General features: G+C 35.3%; 1 protein-coding gene across 1 annotated transcript; it reads right to left on the bottom strand.

The window, feature by feature from the left end:
* ZC3H7A (zinc finger CCCH-type containing 7A) lies at window positions 1-21712 on the bottom strand (the record flags this gene model as incomplete). Its single annotated transcript, XM_082006982.1, has 22 exons — window positions 1-190; window positions 1491-1654; window positions 2017-2150; window positions 3005-3113; window positions 3641-3746; window positions 4109-4242; window positions 4792-4868; window positions 6724-6905; window positions 7950-8047; window positions 8284-8480; window positions 9124-9285; window positions 11036-11228; window positions 11991-12055; window positions 13035-13242; window positions 15118-15398; window positions 15926-15953; window positions 16769-16810; window positions 16897-16977; window positions 18654-18812; window positions 19360-19557; window positions 20465-20504; window positions 21645-21712. 22 exons carry the CDS (start codon window positions 21710-21712, stop codon window positions 1-3), a joined length of 2916 nt encoding a protein of 971 aa, XP_081863108.1.
* Window positions 21713-25098: the final 3386 nt, after the last annotated feature.

The raw sequence follows: 25098 nt of genomic DNA, 5'->3' as shown, positions 1-25098 counted from the left end.
TTAGTTTAAATCTTTAAACAAAAAACTATATTTTCCAAAGTCATTATCACTGGGAGCAATCAAGTGGTCTTTTCTTGCTTTGCTGAGCTTCATTCTTAAAACTTGTCTTCGTTCTTCCCACTCATGGAGTTCAGCATTTCCATGGGCAAATTTACAGTTGCTTCCTTCACTGCAAGTACCAGCCATATATCTGTTAAGACAGATTTCAAACAGTGTTTTCATCGAATTATCATGATCACTATTGCAACTAGGTATTTTCTTCTGGTCATGATTTTCAAATACACTAAAATATTAAGGACAAAAAGAAAAGGAAGAGTATTTACTTTTTCAGTAAGGTGCTACTAACTCTGTTTAGCGTTTCATTATATTTTTCTTTCACAGCTGTCAAGTATTGATGGAGGACAAGAGATGGCTCTTTCTGTTCTTCATGCTCCTACTTTACTGAGTCATTTCATGCTCATCAGGTCAAATTATCAGATAAATTAATACCTTATCATTTAACTCACTAAGCTAAAGAACTACTATTGTTTAAAAATCCAAGTAATTAAATTACCTTTTATTAACTAAATTTGTGTTTTAAGTACTCAGTATGGCTTATGAATCTATTTTTATCCTAGTATTTCTGTACTAGAAGTTATAGGCACGCCAGTTTGTATTCACTTTATACTGCATATACGAGGTCTGTTAGTGTTCAAAACATCAAATACATTTAGGATGTTACTTAAAAATTTAGTAAAGGGGGACACGCAAAGACTGCAAACAAAAATAACTTGCTTTATATGCTGTGCATTTCTCAAGATCTCCAACACATTAAAAAACTTTAACTTAAAATGGAGTAACAAAAGTATCTGTACCAGCAAATTGAATCTTTAATGCCAGAATGCAGATTCCAAACTTATTCAGCCTTCCAAGAAGATTGCAACAGGGGAAAAAACTTTCAACAGATTTACAAAAAATCTACTGCAGTCAGGTAAACACGCTGCATTTAAGAATTAAAAGGAGCAGCAAAACATACAACCAATGCTGAGGAAAACCAACAAGTCTTGAAGTTCTCTTCCACGCTTTCATAAATAATATCCAGTAACAAACACTTGATTTTTCGTTTTGATGCTAACAACATTTCTACTTGCCTTAAAGCTCCAGTATCACTGTCCAGCTAGGTACTGTTCTTGTGTTCTACAGGTAATTAATACGCAGATCCCTAAGTAAACTTGCAATACCAACAATATTTTGTGCAGCCACAACAAACTTGCAACCCTTTATTAACATCAAACAAGCAATTCATCTGGTTTCACAGTGAGGCACTTTGCCATTCCCCGAGTTCTAACAGTATGTGTTAAAACACTGTTAATTACTTAATTTCTTGTTGAAAGATGTATGGAAAGCAAGAAACACTAGAAACATTGTGTGTCAAAACTAGTAACCACCTTAATTATTTACATTATGAACTGTCATTTTTCTGTATTTTTGACATCTTAAAAACCACATACCTATCACAAATGCTAAAATATCCGGTTGGAAAGCGATACTGCCAGCAGTTTTGATCGTCCTCAGTGTGGAAAACCTTCTCCTTATGCTTCTCAGAAGAAATGTGACCCTGCCATTGCTTCTCACTATTACAGTTCTTCCCACACATCCAACAATGAAAATCCACCTGTTTTACAGGGAATTTGAGAACAAAACATTGAGAATTCCATACTGTAAGCAAAGAACTGCTCCAAATACATTTTGAATGTTTTCTTTATGTTGGCCTGTGAATTGTTGTTTAACTAATCAGATATAGTTATTTAAATAATCACCTGAAGCTTATGATCTCCTCTGGCTTTAGAGAATTCAGAAGGACTGCTTTACAGTGTCAGTTAAAGTTTGCGTTTAGTGTAGCTAGCTATGACCTGAGGAAGCACCAATAAAATAAGGACAACAACGTATGTTACTGACTGGGGAGGGGGGGAAACAACACAAGAAACCAACGTGTGAATTTAGAATTATACCTATGATTATTCTACAGTTACTTACTGTAACTTCAGCATAGTCAGTCGGCATGTGAATTTGCTTCCCATTTTCTTTGTTTGCCTGAGCAGCTGTATCATCTCCTTTCTCTGGTTTTTGACTTTTTAGCCATATGTCATACAACTGCTCCAAGTCTTGAACTAATGAAAGCAGAAGCTAAAATAAGTAATTAGCAATTAAGGCAAGAGTTTGAGAATACTAAAAAAACGACTGAGTTTGCAAGCGTAATTCAGTCCCCACCTATTGTAAGAAGAAGAAAGGAAGGACACAATATACACAATTACGCAGTTCAGAGATAAGAGCCAAGAGCAATATGAATCTCTGGCTACTTACCAAGACTCATTTCTGCCTGTCAGGGGACAGTAAGATGCTATACATTTTTGAACAGGCACCCAAATTACAGATAACAACTGTGCCATTGTGTATCAATACCTGAATTTCCAAGTACTAATATAAAGTGTGCTACAGTTTTTGGTAAATTTAGCCTGCTTTCTTGCAGACCATGATATTATCACTTACGTCATTTATTACTTCCGATTTTTGATTACTTCTCCGCAGTAACACTCCAATGGGATAACAAGTCAACAACAGAAAGTGAATAGTAATTCCCAGTAAATACACTGGGGGAGCAGACAGAATTCTTCGAAAAATAGCTTGCCCCTATGTGTTGGCAACAGAATCCTAGTGTGGCAATTCACAGTATAAATACCAAACAATATTGCTGCATGGATCAATATACTATTTCTAAGACATTTAAAAACATTGATAAAAACTGCTTTATTGTTAAAAAACACATCAAGCAAATCTATAATATAACTATTTTTATTTAATACTGCTTTTGAATACCCTGTCTGGGCTTATTCAAATTAAAAAAAAAAGGCACCTGCAAGGCTCACTACAAAAGACAGTGAAAGAAAGTGGATTAAAAAGTAATTGAGGAACAAGAATGAAAAGCAGAACAGCTAGAACATATTAGATTTACTCTTTTACTTACTGCTGTTCTCCTTCATATAGGTCCACATCTCTCTCTCCTCAGGACTGTGAGCAAATGAGCAGTTTCCATCATACTGACACTTCTTGCCTGAAGCAATATGATTGCACAACTGAAAGGATTTAAAAAATGAATTAAAAAATACATCCTCATGAATATAAAGTAAAATGGATGATAGTAGATTTTTTTTCCCCAGTCTTAGCTAAGTGTTTTCCCCTCCCAATTAGACATATATATCACATGAAAAATAAAAACACCTTTTTTTTAATTAAAAACTCATATATTTTAGTTAGAAAAAGCAAACTGCTGGAAGCAAGTGTTATGACTGCTTTTTGCCTCCTACCAGATTACCAGACCAAAGACACGTTTAACTTATTTCTGAAATATTTACTAGAAGTAGTAAGAACTTGGTTAAATCACTTAAAAAGTTATTAACTTCCCCTGATGAGAAAGGGCTTCAGTAATAACATGTGAGATTAGTGTTTGTCAAAGGCTGAACTCTGTGGAAACACTATTAATATATTCCTACCAACTCCCATGGCAATTTCTGCAGAACTGATGAAATCAGCCCAATTACCAGTATTTTCCAGTTACCCTATGTTCTTAACTAAAACGTTAGTTTGTTTTAGGTTAACATACATCAAATTGCAGAGGCACTTGTTTCTTTGCGGGAAGAGGACGAATGGTCATCCACTTCTTGCGTTCATTAGACATTACTAGCACCACACGGCGATCTTTGGTCCATCTAAAAAACAGATGCATTCAATGAAAGAAAATACTATTAAAGAAGGACACACTGTACACAGAAGCAGAACCAGAAAAGCCCAGAAAGGTTGTTTATAAAGCTTTCACCATATATTTGAGATTTAACTGAATTCTACGGAAACTTTACCATAACTGATAATTAAAAACAAAACAGTCAGCCACCAAGGTGTTTCTCATTACCAATTATTAACATACTACAAAGAGATAACTGTGTTCTGCTTCAATATGTGGGGTTTTTTTAATTCCTTGTATGACTCTCTTCTAAGCAGTAACAAAGTTTCCCAAAAGAGGTTTTAAATGGCTGACAAAACGGTAAAATTTTCACTGTTCGGTCTTACTTACGGGTGTCTTGCCTTTGCACTACAGTATTTTTTGTTTCTGTCTGGCTCATTAACTTGACCATTTCTCCAGCACTGACCACAAACAAACTTCATCTTCAAATTAAGTGATCCGTATTTCATTTGGTTCCCAAGGATCTTAAGCCAAAAAAATAACAACAACAATAAAAGGTATTTTGTATCTGCAAAGAAATCCATACATAATTATGAATTATCCCTTACCATAAAAGTTTACAACACATGTCCGGAAGCGGATGTTAGACTGCATGCCTTGTAAGAGTTTAGCTTGGAATTTCAAACTAGACATTTCTTAACAAATGCATTTTTATTTAACTTCTGATTTAAGTATATGTACCCAGAAGTTGTGATAATATATACAAACTAAACACATAAGAGCCCTACATATTGAAAAGATAATTAATTGCCCTATGGCAGCTAACTCTGAAATTATATTTAGGTTTTATGTTCCACCTATGACAGAATAAGCAAATCAAAAAAGGAATTGCATAGAAGCAAAGCAAGCATTTTAGCGTAAGTGGAGCAAGCCAAAGAAAGCCTACAGTGAAAGATTATTTGAAGAGAGCGTTAAAAAAGTAGTTTCTAAAATAAGCTACGTTATACACAGACATAGAAGAAAAAATATCACCAAAGTCACTGTAGAATTAGTTTAATGAAAAACTAAAATACCTGTGATCCATGTGCACTAGCTTCCATGTTCTGCCAGTATTTCTTTGATTCTTGAACAATAGTATCATGTGAAATACCTGTAAAGGAAGAGAAAAAGTTCTTGAGCACTTATGACTTGCAGAATTTCAATGCTCAAACTGGAATGCTACTGAAGCCCCAAAACATTTATCTATTTTTCTTTTTACATACTGTATACAGATACACACACTTATGGATGTGGATATACATTCACATCCATACACACAAACACACATACACTTAAGAATCTCATGAGGGCCTCCAAAGCAGAAATATTGTATATATCATCACATTGAAGAGCAAACATAAAGGTTTTCTAAATTACAGATTGCTCAAATAAGTTAAGATACATCTTTAAGTATTTATTTAAACACAATGTACTAAACCTCTAATGACAATCCAATTAGAAGAGGTACATTGTATTATGGACCACAGAAAAAATATCCAAAATGCAAGCTGACAGACACTAGGTTGCCCCTGCCCTCTTTACAAAGATTTTAAACAAGCAATTGGGTTTTGTTTCAGAAAAAAATGTTCTTATCAATATTTTGGCTAATGTTCCTATCGGAGCTATACATTGCTCACACACAGTGTAACATTTCCTGCTCTAATTCCACACAAACACAGACTGTCATCTGTGACAAAATAAAAATTATGCTTTCGGTGGCAAATCAAGCTTGGAGAACCCAATCCTTACTATAGGGTATTTGCGATTCTTGATTTTGCAGGGGCAGCTGGTGAGAAAATAACTGTTTTACTTTCACACAGAAACTTCTAAAGGGTCATCCCAGAAGAGAGAACAGGAAATCAGCAGTGTCTGTCTCTATTTGACTTTCTTCCTCCAAAATTTCCAGGTCAGTATGACATCTCGTGTCAGTGTGCCTGTACAAGACTCTACATCAAAAGCTGAAGCAACAAGGAGCCTCTTCTTCAAAGAAGGGACAGATGAGGATAAATCACAGACATAAAGGGGCAAAAACGCAAGAAACACTGTAACACACTGGGATTGCCACATCTCCCATTTTCCTCCATGCATCACAATGATCCAACATGATTACTTAATACGTGAAGTACTGCTGTCCTACAGAGCAAGGTAGGAAGAATGAGCAACTGTTACGCCATACAAATTATTTACTGCTAACAGTTCAATTGCTTTTTAAAAAAAAAAGTCATGGAGAGTTTGGAACTCATGACCAAGGAATGGGCTGTAAGTACAGAGACATGTCAATTCACAAGCTATCAGCTAGAAATGAAGTAGTAAAAATTTGTTATCCTCAGAGAAGCCAACAAAAACAAGCCAGATCAACAAAAAGCAGCCAAAATGTCCTGTGTAAGCACGAACAGAAAAATAGTTAAGTTTTATCAACACATACACTACTGAGAGACAGAGTAGCAAACTGGAAAGATTTCTTTTCTGGCTCACTGTGTAACAACATCAGAACGGCAGCAAGCTAAAAGAAAGGCTTAACAGTGGAAAAACTTGATTCTTGTACTGGGGGATGGAGGGAAACAATGCCATAAATATTTCAAGCTTTTCTTTCAGTGCTCTGTGAAAAGAAATTTCATCAAACTCTGAAGGTTTTAAAATTAAAAAAAAACAAACAAACCTAGTTTGACTTGGATTGAATATCTGCTCAAGACTTCTAGTTTTATTTCAAGGAAAAAAAAATCTGATTATAATGAGCAGTCTTGACAGTTTTTATTATCAATAACTTTCTAATTTTGAATAGCTAGTGGCCTACTCAACAATTTTTATCATGTTTTCATTACTGTTTATTGAATATGCTGTATGAAAGATTCCAGCAAATTGTAAGTGAATGCACTGATCCCAAGTTGCTAATTTCAGAAGGGAGTTGAGACAAGAACGAACTGGCATTACAATGAAGAGTAAAGCGAGCATTTTGCCAAACACACCTGTTTCCTTTTGCATTATCCAGACTTTAAGCTCTACCAGACTGTGAGCATAAAAGCATTTATCCTCTCGTAAGCAGCCATAATGTACTTCATGTCTGCACAGGTCAAGCTGACATCGAACTTGAAAAGGCCGGATTTTGGAATATTTCACCATAGTTTCTCGCAAAATGTGGACAAGGCACCTGTTTTGGAAACAGTTAATTTTAGGTATTCCTTAAAATGACTCCGTACGTGGAAAAACACATAAAATAACCATCCCTCATCATAGCTTATTCAAATGTATTTTTAACACATTTTACTTGAGATCAGAAAGCCAAAAAAGTTTCCAGAAGGAAGTAGCATGTGATTATCATTTCTAGGCTTAGTAAACTAACATCACAAAACAGTACTCTTGAGAAATCCAGAGGTCCATCTCCTGCAAAGCATTACTGAATTCAATCCAATTGGATCACCAGTTTCCAAGAGGGAAAGCATATTATGTCCACTTTCAGTATATATCCTGATCTAACTACAAACACAAGTACTTATTTTTTTGTAAAGAGTTGATGTATCACAGTAACAGCCTAGTTCTTATAGCTGTAGTGTTTCCTCAGTATAGGGAAGTGGAGTACAAACAGGGCAATTAAAATTCTCCCTCTTACATCTCCATGATACAAAAATGCAAGTCTATTAATTCCCCAGAAGTTATTTAATACTATTACCACTATGAAGTCTTTGTTAACTTTCAAAGAATAAGTGAAGACGCTTTGCTCACGCTCTTTTTAATCAACTGCATTAATAGGGACTATGGTCTATTTCAGACACTGTAATTAAGGTAAACCTGTTCTTAACTGACCAAGTTAAAACTAGAGAAAAATAATCAAAACCGACCAAATATCAAACTTGTGAATTCCTATATTAATTTAACATCACACATCTATTTACATCAATGCAGCTCACCAGGTAGATAAGCAATTAACAAACTGACACCAAAACCAGTAAGATTCAAACATCAGGGTGGATACCACTAATTTTTAATGCATTGATAAAGAAATAGTTCACTTTCAATTAGGTTACATGAGACAATCCTTGTTCAGTAAGTTTTTCTTATCAATACTGCCAAAGCATTAACAATAAGCAAGGAAGAGAAGTTAATCAAGAGGTAAGAAATTAAAGTCAATATTAAAAAATGCCCTGAAACCTTTGCTTTTAATTTCAAACTTAAAGAGATGGTATTTCAGACATACTTGTTATCTTCAAAGTCATGCATAGCAGGGTGAGAACAAGAAGATGAGTTATCCTTGTTCCTTTTGCTTATTATTCTGGGTTTGTGATCAAAACATTTCTGGAATACAAAAACAGGTAATTATAGAGTATGTATTTTATACATTTAAAAATATACCTCACCTTAGAGATTTTAACAGAGACTTCAAGTAGTCTCTAATTTAAAGCTAGCCAGATTATTACTGAAAATGCATTTCAGAATGCACAAATTAGTCATGCATGAACCAAAACATTTATTTCCAGGTAATTTTATTATCTGTTATATTTTTCATTGTGTCATTAGAAATAAAGCAGCACCTCACAAAGAAACATAAATAATCCATGATGCTCTTGAAGAAGTCGGGACACAGTCAAGTTGATCTTTCCATTTCCTCCAAAAAGAGCTTCTCGACTAAAGGCTCCTTTGCGCTCCAGTGTCCACACATCTATCTCCTCTTGGCAATATGCAAACGTGCAATGACCTGGATATCTGCATTCCTCTTCAGCAGCAACATCTAAAATGAGAACATTGAATATGACATTGCTTTTACACAACCTTTATTGGAAATCCACCTTAACACTCCATTATCTCCATTTCAAATGTTTTTGTTAAAGAAGCTACATCTGCTGTAAATGGGTCACTTAAGTCTAGCAGACAGAAGCAAAACCTTATGCTGAATGACTTGCTGAAAATGTGAAACTCCTCAGAAAGGCTGATGCATACCTCCATCAACTATCCTTTTCTAGTCTAAGACAGCAATGCTGAGAATCCAAAATACCCTTTGCTTAAATACAGTCAGGTGTAGCTGTTAATTAACTCATGAGTCATCTTGCTTACATCATAAGTAGAGGTTCATACTGCAAAAGTCTAACAAGAATGCTTTTTTGTTGTTGTTGTTTTAAAGAGTAATAGCCCAGTACTCAGAAGAAAAGTTGTTAATGATGAAGAACCGTAAGGAAGTACAGTGCATGTTCTCTGAATGAACACATTAATGGTCAAAATTACAGCCTTTGAAAATATAAACAACCCAGTGAACTTCCTTCTCCACCTCCCATGAGCAAGAATAAAAACAAACTCATTCTATACTTCACTGTGGAAAAGCTAAACCGTACTACTTTGAGTGTTGGCATTAATATTTTACTATCTGTAACACATACCTTTACATATATAATATGGTCCCACGTACTGTGTCTTTGTTGGTCTTGGACGTATTTTTTTCCATGATTTATCTTCAGAGTTTTTTATTCTGCCAATTAGAATATCCTTCTTACATTTATGTTCTAAACTGGGATGGTAAGCGTAATCCAATAATTTAGGGCCTGAAACAATCACAGAAAATTGCATATATTTACGTAAATTGCATCATACTTTTAACATTTCCATACACAGGCTGGCACATAAGCCCAAAAGCAAAGTACATGAACACGCCGTATAGAATTCCTACTTGCAAAGTTGCACCAGCAACTTTGAAGAACCAAGTCATTAAAAGGCATGTCAAGCAGAATGGAAAAAAAAATGAATACTTACAAAAGGACCACTCTCATCAAGAAAAAAAAAAAAACAAACCACAAGTTACTTGGGGAGGGATGCTGTGTTACAACCTTAAGATTACTTTGAGACAGCAATAAATTGCTGCCTTTTTTCAAATTCCGAAGTATACATTGCCATAAGACTAATCTAAAACTTAAATTGCTTATTTATAACAAGTCAATGCAGATTAATTCCAAGGATCAGTAAATGGCGCTCTTAACCTTCAATTTTTATTGTATTAGAACAGTTACTATGTTCAGAGACAAAACACGTTAGGTAAGAAGTACCAAAGTGCCGAAGAAGTACATGTGCCAAAAATATAAATGTCAATCCCAGAACTTTGTGATTTTGGAAATAAAAATATGCCCAGCTTTATACTCTGTTTTTAGGATAATACTAATGTGAAGATTACATTACCACTAAAATGAAGAAGTCAGGGAAGGGGTCTGAAGATGAGCGAGCAATGCTCAGTGCATTTTGCTATTTAAGGGATTACAAAACCAAGAGTGTGACCCAGTTTCCCCAGACATGAAGCTGATGGAAAAGTACCATTTCAAAAGTAGGTAGTAAAAGCAGGAGACACTTAAAGACTTTGATAGAGATGCAAAGAAACAGAAGAAATAGATGCTTTGATACAAAAAGTCAAGATAGGAACACGCTAAGTACTTCCACCAACATTTTATAGCTCCTGCTTTTAACAGAACATGCTCTATGGATTTTCAAACATCACTTCATGGATTTTTCTTGTAAAAATAATTTTGAACTAATATAAAAGTTCTTAAAACTAGAACAGTCATCCCCTAAATGTCTTGATAGAATTCTTTGTAAGATCTGTTACTACACTGTAGTTTAGTAGTATATATCAAGGACTTGAAAAACAATGCTTATTTTTAAGATTAGTCTTAATAAAAGCTACTGCCTCGAGAATACGGCTCTGTTTAACAGCAACAGCTCAGGTCTAAGACATTAGTTATATTAAAGCCCAATACTAGTTAAGATCCTTTGAGTCAATACAGTGGAGTTAATTATTACTAAGGTTTGGAAGCCGCAGGATTATGATTTAGAATTAGTTTGAAAGAACAATAAAACAGATGGGATGTGAAGGTTACCAGGTACTTTGAACTGCAGTTCAATTCCCCATGGCCAAGCAGAGAGAGTACTGCAAGGTTTTTTTAGTCTTGAGCAAAGGTGTCATTCTTCACAGTATGCTGGGGGTTGGGAGGAAAGTGAATACAGAATGTGAACGACCTTACACAGTAAACCTACAGGTTGGGGAAAGCGTGTGGTGATTTGTGGTGGTTTTAGGAATCAAGAATCTGTTAGGACAAGAAATAAAGACAAGAAGAAAGAAGATAAAATAGCTGTTGAAACATTTTACCAGTTCCATAATCATAAGATCGCACTACGTCTGCAAAGAGCAAGTCAGGATTAACACTGTTTAGAAGTCAAAAGTATTTTAACTTACGAACACTAAAGTTTTAAATGTATGCTTTTCAATTTCTTAAAAAATCAACCCAATTGAGTCCAAAAGTCTCTTACCTTTTTTGACAAAACATAACTGGCAGGCCTGTCTTAGTTCATGTGTGCCTTCTAATGGATTTCTTCCCGCAAGTGCTGAAGATACAGGTATATTAGCAGTCGCACTGCTAAAAACATTTGCAAAGTCATTTCTAGTTTGGCCTGCAATTCCCATGTAATTTTCGGACCCGAACAAACTACTAGGGCCATTTATCTGTTGGAAGAAAGTGTATTTTACTCGATCTATTTAAGTTATCCATACTCGATAATTTTAAGTCATCCACAATTAAAATTTAACCTACTGAATTTACTCTTCAAAGCATAAGAAAGACCGCACACAAAAGATTCATAATACAAACTTAACCGCATGTCTAAGAAGAGGACACAGATTTTACAAAAGCTGTACACCCAGCACAGACTAAGCATATAACAAGACCTAGGCAGGTACAGGGAGAACAACAGTACTTGCCAGGATAATTAATATTCCATCCCGGCTCATGAGGATGCAATCCTTCATGCCACCCTTCCCCACATAATCAATGGCCAGCAGCATGATTGAAAATATACAGCATGACTAGAACAGAGAGACCAGATTCTCAGACAAAAGTCGATCTCTGCTCTGTTCCTGTACTGGTACATTTCTCCAGGATTCCTAACATTTGGCACTTAGATTGTAAGAGATCTTCTCTCTCTCAGGTTGGTTATTTTACACTTCCACAGTAATTTACAGCAAGTTCCTCAGAATGGAGGAGTGCCTATGACAGTAGTCAAAGTTTGCATATATAAAACAACATCTGTAAATTTTTTCTTCTGTTCAATTACTGTGATCTACTGTACAACTGTTTTCCAAGCCAGAATCATCTTTTAATGGTAAAAGTGCTATTTTTTAGAAATAGAAACTTCTACTGTAACAATTAAGATCTATGTTAAGCCTTCAAGGTGTTATGATGTGAACGAAAACATGAAAAATACTTACAAACAATGGGGAATTACTGTTGCTAAGTGTTGGTGTTCCATCCCTAGAAGCTGAACTTGAGAGGTCTAATGGAATAAAAAGAAGCTTTAATTATTTCAGTTCCTCAAAACACCCTATGCAAAAAATTATTTATTATTCCTGAGACAAAGGTTTGGTTTTTTTGACAAACACCAAAGGGTTTGTTGTTTGCTATAATTATTTTTTTCAATCATGTAAAAGCCCCTTGTAAACATCTGGGCTGAAAAACTACTAGGTAATCATCTTCAATATAACCATCCGATTAACATCAGCAGTAGCTTCACAGGCATTTGCTGAAGCAACATGAAGATACTGGTGCAGTACAAAAAAGGTAGCTAGATAAGCAATACCTGACTATCAAAAATGAGGAGACGAAAGAGGGTTAAGAGGTGGTTCTTTTTTTAATTTTATTTTGTGAACCTGGCTTCATTCTGAAGAGCGCATGCTCCTATAACATTGGTAATTACAAACAAAACTTTATTTTTTTCCATCTTTTAGATAGAAAAGATAGAATATCTTTTTTTTTTTTAATATCTTGTTATTTCACGTACCCAATTTCACTACATAATTATAGTCCCTAGAGTTTGAATCCAAACATGTAATACTGGTATCTTTTCAGAGTACACAGTTATGTTAGCCTTTCAAAATTCTTGTTTATTGCCAAATCATCAGAAATGGTTTAAGCAGTAAGAACACCTTTGTTTTTAAAAAAAAACAAAGTTTGAAGGAACATGGTTCCTTCTTTATACTTCTCCACCTGAAACAAGTAATTTACCCAATAAATGTAGACCTTGGAGCATGCTTATGCAGACCTTAAGTAAACAAAAGCTTTATTTATAAATTCTAGTGTACAACCAACACCAATTATCAATACCCTCAAAAACTGTGAGCACGGGTCAAATGTTATGGAAGTGTTAAATATTACTGAAGAGTTGTGAAAACTCATTTGTTAAAAAGAGAAGCCAGTCGGCTCATGCATAACTCACTCTCATCATAAAAGGTTAAATATTAAGACTCATTTCTTACCTCTTTTTGGGTCACTGATTGAGAAGGTGCTTAATGGTGAACAAAAATTTTCCAGTGAAGAAGCCAAAGGCTGTGAAAAGATTTCTGAAAGAGAAGGTGAAGGAACAAACCCTGCACTAACTGGCAGTGTCCCCAACAAAGAGGCAGAGAAAGGTACACTAGGAGCTACACTCCCTGCAGGAATAGGTCCTCTGGCTCCTGTAGTTTGCTGGAAAAAAAGAAGTTTAAAAAGAATGTTCACACTCAGAAAAAAAAACTCGCAAGCACACGATGTGCAATAGTATTTCTCTTAATAAAGTTTTTGCAGAGTTTTTTTATATCTACTGAAAAACAGTAATAAAAAGTACACTATACTACTACAGTACCGTACAGGACTACAGTACATTCAGAGAACTACAGTAATCAAACCCTAAACAATGCTCTAATACAAGGAATCATTAATGAAGCCACAACTTTAAAGGTTCAGTTAGCTGATGTTTATTAACATATTTGGATTTTTTTATGAGTCAGATCAGAGCTGAATTTCCAAATTATGTAGAAAACATAAAACACTAGGGAAGAGCAGCAAGAGGCAGAAATCTACATGATTTTTTTCTAAATAAAGAGAACATAATTCAAATTGCAGTACAGTAAAGGGTTAAGAGCTTTGAAATAAATCCTCAGATACAATCAAACGACACCATGTTCTGCAAAGGCCTGATCCCCTTTTTTCCCCATGGAAAATAAACACATCCTTCTGCACATCCCTGTTAAGGACGTTACCGGGTGGGGGAGTTTCCCTCCCTCCTCCCTGTCGCCCCAAGAAGCTCCCCCTTGCCTGGAGACTGACCAAATTGCTCTGCAGAGCGTTTGGCCAACGTGAAACTCCCTCTGTTCCCCAAGCTGTTAGCCTACAGATCACTCAAGATTCTACACTACAAGAGACTGCAGTGTATCTTGGAAGATTTTATTTCCTCCTGGCTTTCACCATGGCAAACTTAGAACAGCATAGACTATTTCAGTTGGAAGGGACCTACAGTGATCATCTAGTCCAACTGCCTGACCAATTCAGGGAACTTTGTAGGATCTCTTAAAAATAATTACTTTCTGCATTTCTGAAATACGTTCTACAAAACACAGTGCATAAACCAGAAAATTAGAAGCCCAAGTATTTTTTGATTTGAAGATTTAGAACTGCATCCACAGCTGAACGAGGAACTAAAATCACAACTAACTGAAGAATTAAATATGCCACAGTCTCATTTAACGTTGCAATACTAAGGGCTCCGAGTGACTGGCAGGGCCACAGCAGAGAGTCAGTAACCTTGCTAATAAGTCCAGACATCTCTGCTCATCAATCAGAGCTCTCATTCCGACTAACAGTTGAGGAACTTTGTATGCTTCACTGTCTGTTCTAGCTCTGGAATAATGGTGTAATTAAGAACAACTTTTCATGCGCCTAAATTTCTCTAATAATCTCTTCTGAAAAATATAAAAAGTTAGGCTCATGATGGTCTATTTCTGGTTATCCAGGAGGTGGATCTGGACAAAGCTGATTGCAGAGACAGTAGTGAATGCACTAGAAGATGGTCGCACAAGAACTACTGTCCTGCAAAGCTATTAGCCTAAGTTTAACCACAGTGTTTACAGCTACAGGGTGGGCACTCCAACACACTCGCATGTTCTGAGAGGGTTTATTCGCACAAAAAAAACAACCAAAAAAACCCCGCCACACAAGCCCAGAGTTCAAATGTCTACTTCACTATTCATAGTACTTCCTAGAAGTAGTACCCTTCCCACTGTGGCAGTATTGGTAGTAGTATAGCAGTGTTTCTGAAGTATCTCTCCTCCAGCAACCTCGCTCAGGTTTTCCAACACACAAAGCCAATACAACGGCCCTTGGAGCTCTGCTGGGTCCTGGTATCTTTGCAGCCACATTTGCAAGAATCTGCACCTGAGAGAATCAACCTGACCGTGCACAAATACAGCTCAATGTAACTAGGAAAGTCAACTCACATTTCACTACTGGCCCACTTGATAAAAATACAAGATCCCCCTCATACGTACACTCTGTTGAGAAAGAAAACAAACAAAAAGGTCTTACCATTACACTTTCATCTGGATCAGGCACAGAATCAAGTAATTCATCAAGTTCTTCCCCAATAATTATATCTCCATCTCCACAATCTAAACATGCTTCTGGCATAGGGAAAGAAACATTCCCTCCATTTGCCAACACTGCAGAAGGCAAAGAAACCTTTTCCACTTGAAGAGGCATAACAGAAGATAAAGATGGTACAGGTACTGATGACACTTTGGATACTTCAGAAACAAAGTTTGATGAAGAAGCAGCAGAAACCATCTCTTGCTTCTGGTCAGATAAATCTGAAACAGGGAAAATGAGAACGACTAGAACTTTTGTTCAAATATGTGAAATCATCTTGCATAACTTTTACCCTGACAAAGTAGGGGGTGAGGGAGTAGAGAAACACAAAGAATGTTTAAGCAAAAACACATTAAATGTTTTCAGTTTCCACTAACTTCCAATTAATGTGTACTTACATCTCAGTGCTTATATATTACTCAAAGTAAAAAAGATAGGAAAAGTTACAGGTCTGATACTTTACTAAATCTTTAGTATATTCTCCCCTCCCTGTTTTTCCAGGTTAAAGAGAACAGTATGAGACAATCACTATAGGAGCAGTTACAATCAGATCACATTGAGGAGACTGAAAGGGAATTTGCTCAGCCGCTTAAATACGTAGTTTTAGAAGTGAATAGATCAGACTTTTTACTATAGATCTTTCAACAGACAAGATGAATTCTCTGAAGGAATTTCTTAAATAATAAAACTAGATATGCATGGCATATATAGCTTCCTAGCATTAATCTTGTAACACAGGAAGACTCACCTAACTCAATATCTTCTACAGAAGAATTCTGTAAGTGAGAAAAAAATACCTCTCAGCACTTTGCACAAAAGCCGTTAATTTTCAAATACATATTTACACACTAAGAATGTAAATCCTCAAATTCAGGTGTTATAAAATTTGAAATTTATGAAGTCTGATGGAATTTAAAGGTGAAGAAATTTTTTAGATAAAGCATCCATTTGCAGACTGAAATCCACTCATGGTATCACTAAAAACCTGCAACTAACCAACCAAAGTGAGAGTGATACTTCAGAGAATGAAAGAGTCTAAACAGTATCTTAAAGAGCTAATCCTACATTTTCTCATTCATTTACAGCTGATTGTCTATATTCCGGGGAAAAAAGGCTGTAAGATGAAGATTAACTCCTCTTCATTACTGCTATTCAGACATATTACAAATATCAAGATAAATGCAAGTTCAGCTGCTAGTGAAGGTCAAATTTGGACAAATGCATAAATTAAAAGGGATTTTATCCCAGCACCCTTTACTTGGATAACGGTCAACAAAATATAATAAATAAATAAATAAGCACATTAACTATGCCCTTGCCTCAAGACAGTAGAAGTAAATATATTAATTGCACTGAATTTAATGTTTTAGATAACATTTATTCTACAAAGATAGCTGGAATGATAATCTTATATCCCATCTGCCCCAAATAAATAGCAAAACTGAACACAAAGATCAACAGAACCCTAAAGTCCAAAATAACAGCATCTTACATAAAATGTCAATTGCACAATTTTCACCTCATGGAATTATAAAATAATGATTCCCTGTAGTTTAAAGTCAGCTTGCACTTGGAGCATGTAAAACCTTACCTGAGTTGATACATCACTAGAAACAGAATTTGAGGAGGGTGGCTGCAATGAAAAGATACCTTCATTAAATACAAAATTGGTATCAAGAGAAGGAAACCTCAATGTAAAATGTTAAAATAAAATCTTACCTTTGCTCTTACATATGCTTTCCTTATTTTTAACCCTAGTTTTTGAGCTAGTTCTTGGGTAAGCTTAATCACACTTTCATCCTAAAAGACAGAAATAAAATTTCATCATTTGCATGTACTTGTCATCTAATCAAGACATCTGTTTCCACCTCAGTCTCTATTCTGCAAGATCCCTATATGCAGAATGTCTCATAAAGTAACTTTACTCTTTCACAAACATATGGGACTGTAGGCTAACGCTGAAAAATACAGCTACCCTCAAGCAAAATCACTACAATATTTGGAATTTTTTAAAAAGACAGAAAATAGACAGTATCATTCTCTTCCATTTATTTGAATTTAAAATAATGTAAAGATTTTTCCAAAACCAGAGAAGTTCAGAGAAGTGGGGGCTTTTATTGGTGGGTGTTTTTGTTTATTTGAGGAGGGTGTTTGGTTTTTGAGGGGATGGAGGTTTTTTGTTGTTTCCTTTTTACAGAAATTGAGGGCCACATTTCTGATTACCACAATGTCAGCTACTACGTAACACTGCTGCATATTGAATGAGAACTCCATATTTTGGCAGTAATTGCATCATACAACTAGAAAAGCTGAGTTAAAAGCCTGGTCATATTTTACTCGGTTCTACAGTTGTAACAACTATCCATTTAAATTATTTTAAGATTTAGTTTTCAGAACGTGTCCTACAGCTAGAAAAAGCTATTTATAAAACTTATAGAAAGGCATATAAACCTTAAGCAAAACCATTCAGGTCTGGAGATGCAAAGTGAGGATCCAAAGTCCAAAGTTACACATTCAGATAAACTGCTGTGTCTTTGAAAACACAAACGAAACCTTCTCTATATCAAGAGATAAACCTAGGCTCAACAGTTTGTCTAGCCATTTCACTATAATTTTTCTGTAGAAAGGTGAAAAAAATGTAACTTGGTATTCTGTCCTGTGGTCAGTCCACAGTCCATTCTGAGCAACGGGTGTAAAGTTTCCATCCGCATTTCAGTTCAAATCAGGAATGCATTCCTGAAGTGAATCTCTTAATCATCCTCTCACTGCATTTTAGTTTGCCTTATGAAGTGTCTCAGAGCACCAAATTAGATTCATTTTGGATGAAACTAAATTGAATGTGGAGTGCACTTGATGCACTCCAACTCTTTAAAAAACAAAAAAAGAAAAACCAACCAAGCAACCAAAACCCCCAAAAACCACAACCAACCATAGAAATCGGATCCTCAGGACCAGCATTTCAGTCTACAGATTCTGTCCTATTATATGACACATTGCTTGCTAACATAGACATAGCCTAAGATTAGAGGGGCATAGTAAGTGATTTAGCTGGAGGACAATGCACAGATAAGAATGTTACTAAATGCTTGGAAAACTAAAATACAGTTATCAAAAGAGTCAATATTATAATTATGGGTGTTTTTTTTCTTTATGTCATGATTATACTTCTGACCGTGGAGAATTTTAAACAGTTAATTCAGTGGTTCTAGTGTTGTTGCAAACATTTATGGCACTTGACCCCCACTGCAAATTGACCATTTCTTTTGCTGCAAGTTAACACAACAAACTGAGCTTGGGGACTGTAATCACTGCTATCAGTTGTCACTTCCACAATAAAAATTAATTCTTAAAAGTAATAAAAAATACTGCACTGAAAAACACCCAAACCAAGCAAAAAATCTTCAGTGGTCTTGATGTAAATCTATGTTTCCTGTACTAAATCTTTAAAAATAATCATCAATACATAATTTACCTACCTGTGGCACTGCAAGAGAACATTTCGCTACAGCATCATAAGCCTTCTTATACCTTCCCAATTCATTCAGCGCTTTTGCTTTCCGATAGAGAGCTCTGAAATTGTTTTCATTCAATCTTAATGCTATCTCACAGTCTTCTAGAACTTTTTCATGCAATCCCTATGTGGAGAATAAAAGAAAAAAGGCACTACTCAGAACTACTGTCATCAAAATACTGAATCTAAACCATATTAGATGAAGGTATCAAAACACTATAAAACATTGACCAAGGCTACTGCACTCTGCATGTATGAGTTTTGATAAGTCACCAACTTATGCAACTACAAAGCAGGGCCTTCATTCATGTAAAATCCAGCAACAGTTATGAAGACAATTTAGCTCTTTCACAAGAGCCATCTTATTCCACAGAGAAAGCAGCAGACTCAGGTGCAATCAGCAGTTTAAATGGATAAAAATACTGTTCCACCAACTTCCAAGCCTAGTATGACTCTTTTGCGTCAATATTCCAGTATTAGTAGCTAAAAATATCTCAATAATTACATTTATAAAAAGAAGAAATTAAAGAATATGCCAAAATGAGGATTTGTAACACGCCAATTCTCAAACTAACACCAAGAGATTTTCACTCACTAGGAAACTTTCCAGGTCTTCGTACATTTTTAGCATATTGTTCTTGAGAAATCACACAGTTTAATCAGAAGCTTACCATATTTGAAAAACATGCTATCCTGTTCACATGCAGCTTCTCTAAAATATCATCAGAAACATGGATTTCTTCAGAATTAGCATAATCAGCTATATTTATAGCTTCTGTATAGTGACTCAGCGATCCTCTCCAATCACCTTCTCGATATACATCATTCCCTTCATTGAAAAGATTTCTAACAAGCTCTCGTATAAATAACTGGAACAAAGAAAAGAAACACTCATACACAACAGTATTTGTTGTTTATCTTCCATATTTCCAAATACATTTTTAAATATAAAATTTATACTTGTAACTTCACAGAATGAAAATGAAATGCAAAACTTTTGTCTATACTGGTATTTTTCTTCTGATATTTTCCAAGACAATCTCTAATATTCGACACCACGATACATGGAAATAAGAGAGGCTCAACTACTGATAAAAGAATTACTTGTATAAAGACACACACACATATATATATGTTCCCTACATTCTTTTAGCAAGCAGCAGCCATAGCAACTGGCAAATGAGTAGTACACAAAGGCTGCTTTTGCAGAGCAAAAGATTTTGTAGTCTAAAATGTGAACGATTGCATTTTTATCTAATATGTTCTCAAATTCAATGAAACCACCTACCATTGGGTAAAAATGCTAAAAAGATAAGCCTGAAAATATAAGTAAAAGTTATGGAAAATAATAACATGTACAGAAACAAAATGTTGTGAAGATTTATATGACTGAGGTCTTCTTATCTCACTTTTGGTGTGCTACTCTAAACTTTAGTCAGAATAGCACATTGTTTTATCCAATGAATGCCCTAAATTCATCCTTAACACTAGTAGAGAAAGAGTTAACGTGAACTGCTGTATGAGTGAATTCTGTGCATCCAAATATCTGAACACCTGTATCACAATGTAAGTAGTCCTCCAGTCCCAATACTGAGCATTGTAAATTACCATTCATACTATACCATTACTTAAATGATGATTAAAAACAAGAATAAATATAATACGATATAAATAATAATAGATAATATACAATAATATAATAATAATAATTTTAATAAAATATATATAAGGTCCGTGCTAAAAACCCTTCTGGAAATGCAAAAGTAATTTCATTACCTCATATTGTTCTTGTGTCCCTGGATAGGGCAAAGTAGATCTAAAAAAAGAAATTACAAAATTCACTTATTATACATATTGCTTAAAAGATGATCACATTGGAGAATACTGGTTCTCACTAAAAGCAGTCTCGCTGCAACAGGCAAATCTCTACATATCGTCAATTGCCTGCACTGAACAAGGCTGGAGTACTGTTAGATTAGTTTTGATTAAATAACTGTTTTCTGATTACTAATGACTCATTTTCATTTAAAATCACATAGCCAGTCTTAACTCTGCTGTTCAAAATGTATTAAGGTTTTGAATGCTTTCAGTTTAAAACCTCAATGTTGTTTGTTTAAAAACAATTTCCCTCCTCTCCTCCACTGTGCAGAAACAGATTATACGTGAGGACAACTGCAATCTTCTTGTAAGTATTCTAAAATGACAAATTATCTGTCAAAAGAAAACATCAATTTTAATTAAGTCATACCAATGACACTACAAGTAGTAAGACTTCTTTTGTACGACACACAACAGAGATTTTCTCTAGCACATTTACGTCTTGTATTTACTTCTAACTTTTCAGGAAGAAAACCAGGAACCCTTTCCCTCATACAGGTTATCTGAGAATCTGTTTCTAAGTAATTTTTTAAAGGGCAGTTGTCTTTTTGTTTTAAAGAACGCCTTATGCGAGCAGTGAACTAGCGTGAAATTTCACAATGATTTTAAGCTAGCCAGGATCTTCTAGAGAAGAATTTGGCATTGATCCAAATGAAAATGAACTAAGATGATTTTTCATTAGGTTAAGTTTTAGTTCCAGAGTCGAAACGCTTAGGTAGTGGTGAGCAAGCCCATCCCTTTCATTAGCAACCTAGTCTTAGGTGTAGCTGTCCATAGGGATAAGGTGGATTTTCATTCTATCAACATTTTCCACCCACCAAAAAAATTCAGTGCTGATTTTTCTCAAAGACAGAAAAGGAATACCCTCCCACCTTCAATCTGCTCTGTTTGGGAACAAAGAGGGGTTCTGTCTTTTCTTTAAGACTGCTCTCCATGTTCGTGTTCGCAAATATTCTGAGGAGAAACACAGGTCCCCTTCCCTCCTCTGCTGGTGCTATATTAAAGGGACTTTCCCAGAGCTATCCATCTCACATATATATGTGTATAAGCACACAAGAATAAAGCCACAAAATCATACTCTATAAACTGGAGTCCTTTCTTAATGTCCTGTTGTCTAGTGCTTCTCTCTTCCGACACATTGGACATGTTATCCTGAACATCCACTTTTCGGATATGCCACTCCTCAAAAAGGAAGAAAGACAAACGGCTGTTAATATATAGCAGTTTGCGTTTGGACCTGAAGGGTCCAATCTCACATCAACACTAACCCATCATACAAAGATGACACTGCACCACAGCTTCAGAGAACACACTCCGAGGCAACATCAAACGCTGCAGTGCTCACAGCGATGCAGGCAGAAGCCCCAGGTCGGAACCAACACCAGCTCTGTCAGCGCCCAGTTACACAACGCTTCTACAGAAAACCTTTCTTCCAATTTCTACTTCATCTTTGGTTTTCTGCTTAACTACTCTAGATCATGGAAAGTCACATTAGTGAAACTAAAGCAAACTACAAGTGCAGCTTGCACGCATTACTGCTAAACTAAGGATCCACATTGTCTCCTTTAATAGCTTTATACTTCTTTTATTGGTTTGTTGAAGTACAAATAATCTCAAGACCCTGGTATATTTATTAATAAAACCCAAACTGATTAAAAACCTACCATTAGAGTTTAGAGTAAGATAAGTCAGTTCTACAGTCTCTCATCATAATCCAACCACTAAGGTGTAATTAGCAGCAAAATACTACTGCTTTAATAATATCTACCAGCTGATCAAGGTGAAAATTTTGGAAATTTTACCAGTAGCAAACACTACCTACTTCATGTGAAAAACTGAATTACTTCAGTGTAATTCCACATCATCAACTTGACATTTAAATCCAATTTAAGTAGTCTGAATCAGTGAATTCTTTTTTCTTCATGTCTTTCATTTACTGGATTTACAAATGTTGAAGTTAAATAGGCTAAAACGATCTGCATAACCTTTGAGATAAGACTATGTAAAGTATGGTTTCACAGCTGCATACAGTTGTGACTAACTGCAATGTAAGACCACAACTTGTTTTTACAAAAAAAGAAAAAAAAAAAAAGAAAAAAAAAAATCAGCAGGACAAAGCTTCATTCTGAAAATAATGAAATTCAAAAAAAGGCTCTTACCTTGAGGAAAATCATATTTTTGTGAAGAAAATTACTTTTTGTAGGAATTTATAGTTAAGAAAAGAAAAAAAAAATGCAACTGCATGCAGTACATTTCTGTTAGTCTTGAAATTAAGCTAAAACAAGTCAGTATTTTGTGCCAGGTTACCATTTCACATCAATAACAGAAGAATGAAAACAAGTGAAATAAAAACCAAAATAACCCCCAGTAAACTCAACAAAATCCTAACTGAGAATAGAAACTGGCTGGAGAAGATACTCTGGTTTCTCCAAATGATTTGGAATAATGGAACAACCTGAAAAGCTTTCAGCTCTAGTAATGTTTACAAACCTTTCCAAAGCATCTTAACCGAACTTATGAAGTTTACACCATTTCAAGTCATTAAAGCTTAGCCCTATTGTAACATATTCCTAAAATAAGCATAAGAAACAGTAATTTTCTTAAGGTCACTAAGCAAATTAAGGGAAGCACTCCAGGGTCCCCATTTCACCTCACTTCCTACTGTGACCTCTAACGTCAGCAAGCTTTAAAACAATAAAAATAAGAATCAGTCTGTAGATAAACATAATGGACAACTACAATAGTTCACTGACATGAATTGCTCAGATATCGCTTGTTTAAGCATATAAATAGCACTTAGTAATCCACTCTCCAGAGAGGAAATAACTGTGAACACTTTTTGTTACTGTTTTTCGTGTTATTTTATGCATCATGTTTTCTTCCACAAGTTAGTACTACACACTGTGCTTTTGGTGTCCATGTGAAAGACTTTCATTATAAGATAAATGTTTTAATGAATAACAACCACGTATCTATGAAGAAATCTAAACAGAAATGCCAATAGGAAATTTATTGGGAATCTGAATATTTTTTATTTACTCATTCATGGCTTAGGTTTTAGAATTCAAACGAGGGCTAGTAAGAGTAAAAAGTTCTCATAATCAGAGACAGCAGCAATATCAGCATATGCTTTCCCACAAAAATAAGCAAGCTACGTAAAACACATTTTAGTCCCCTGAATAACAACTGACAAAGTAACACCTTGCCAACACAACAGTTTTGCATATGTCAAGATCTGGGCAAGTATCAAGATCAGCTTTACTCTACTAATTTTAATCAACCCTAATACTTCACACCAACAACTTACAAAGAGATGAAGAAAGTCCAACACAGTAACAATTGCATTTATTTATCACCTCTAGCACATATATCAAAGAATAAATGATATACTGAAACTTAGGGATGTGCGGATCCAATTTCTCCATAACAATAAAATTAATAGAAATGTCACAAACTGGCATCACAAATAAAATAATAGCTAGCAAGTGAGGAACATATGTGAGTGGTGTAATTTATTATTCAAAGCAGTCTTCTATTTTTTCCCTACTTACTCATCCGCATCTATAAGATGTTCAGGCACAAAGTATCATTCCTTAACATACTTTGACAGTCATATTGGTCCAGTATTTGATGATTTTACAGAGGATTTAAAATTGTTTCAGATAGCACCTCTAAGAGCGTCTCTCCCATCCAAATTATTCCTAGATCCTCTTGAGCAACCAGAAACACGCCAGACACATACAAGGCAAATAACAATCACGTTGTTGACTTCCAATATCATCCATCCACTTTCAAAGTGTAAAAAACCCCACCTATTTAGCAACAGTTTGTCTCCTCCACCTGCAGGGACAGAATTTAAAACAAATACACATAGGTACATACATTTCAAAAGTTAAAATGTTGCTTTTAACTATTACTAGAAAAGCAAAGCCTATACTATTGCTTTACTCTTTGTAGAAATCACTGAAAGAGACAAGCTAGAGGAAACAAAATAGTATGGGATCTGAAAAAAAAAGAAGAGCAGACTAACGTATCAGTAATTAAGGTCATAGGCAGAACGGACTGTTGCATTTAATGTTATATTTCTACAACTGCTGATACAAGACCCATACAAGCTCAATTTATCAAATCTAGTAAAGCAAAAAAAAAAAAAGCTGCCTAAATCCAAACAAGTTAAAGAATAATTTATACTGTTTTATCTTCATCACAGGCTTCGATTCATCATGTTTCACGAAAGCCGAAGCCAAGTGACAGAGCGCACACTGCCAGAAGCCAATGTCACCTCTTCTGACAGATGCTGGGTCCAGTTACACAACCAGGAGATACGGAGGAAAACAAGTTTGTGCCAGCTCTGGCAGACAGGAATACCTACACTTTTTCTCTTATACAAAGCCACTCATGCCTCTTGCTGGTTATTTGCTTTCCTTCCAGCACAGGGCAAGACAATTTCCTTGTTTTCTATATTTTAGCACTTCTGAGGCATTCAAGGTAAGTTATAAAGGACATTCACAGTATTTAGGATATGCCTAGGA

The sequence above is a fragment of the Phaethon aethereus genome (assembly GCF_964289735.1).
Source record: "Phaethon aethereus genome assembly, chromosome: 15".
NCBI classification, from domain to species: domain Eukaryota; kingdom Metazoa; phylum Chordata; class Aves; order Phaethontiformes; family Phaethontidae; genus Phaethon; species Phaethon aethereus.
The sequence above is the reverse complement of the archived record's forward strand: the minus strand, read 5'-3'. Positions and strand labels throughout refer to the sequence as shown.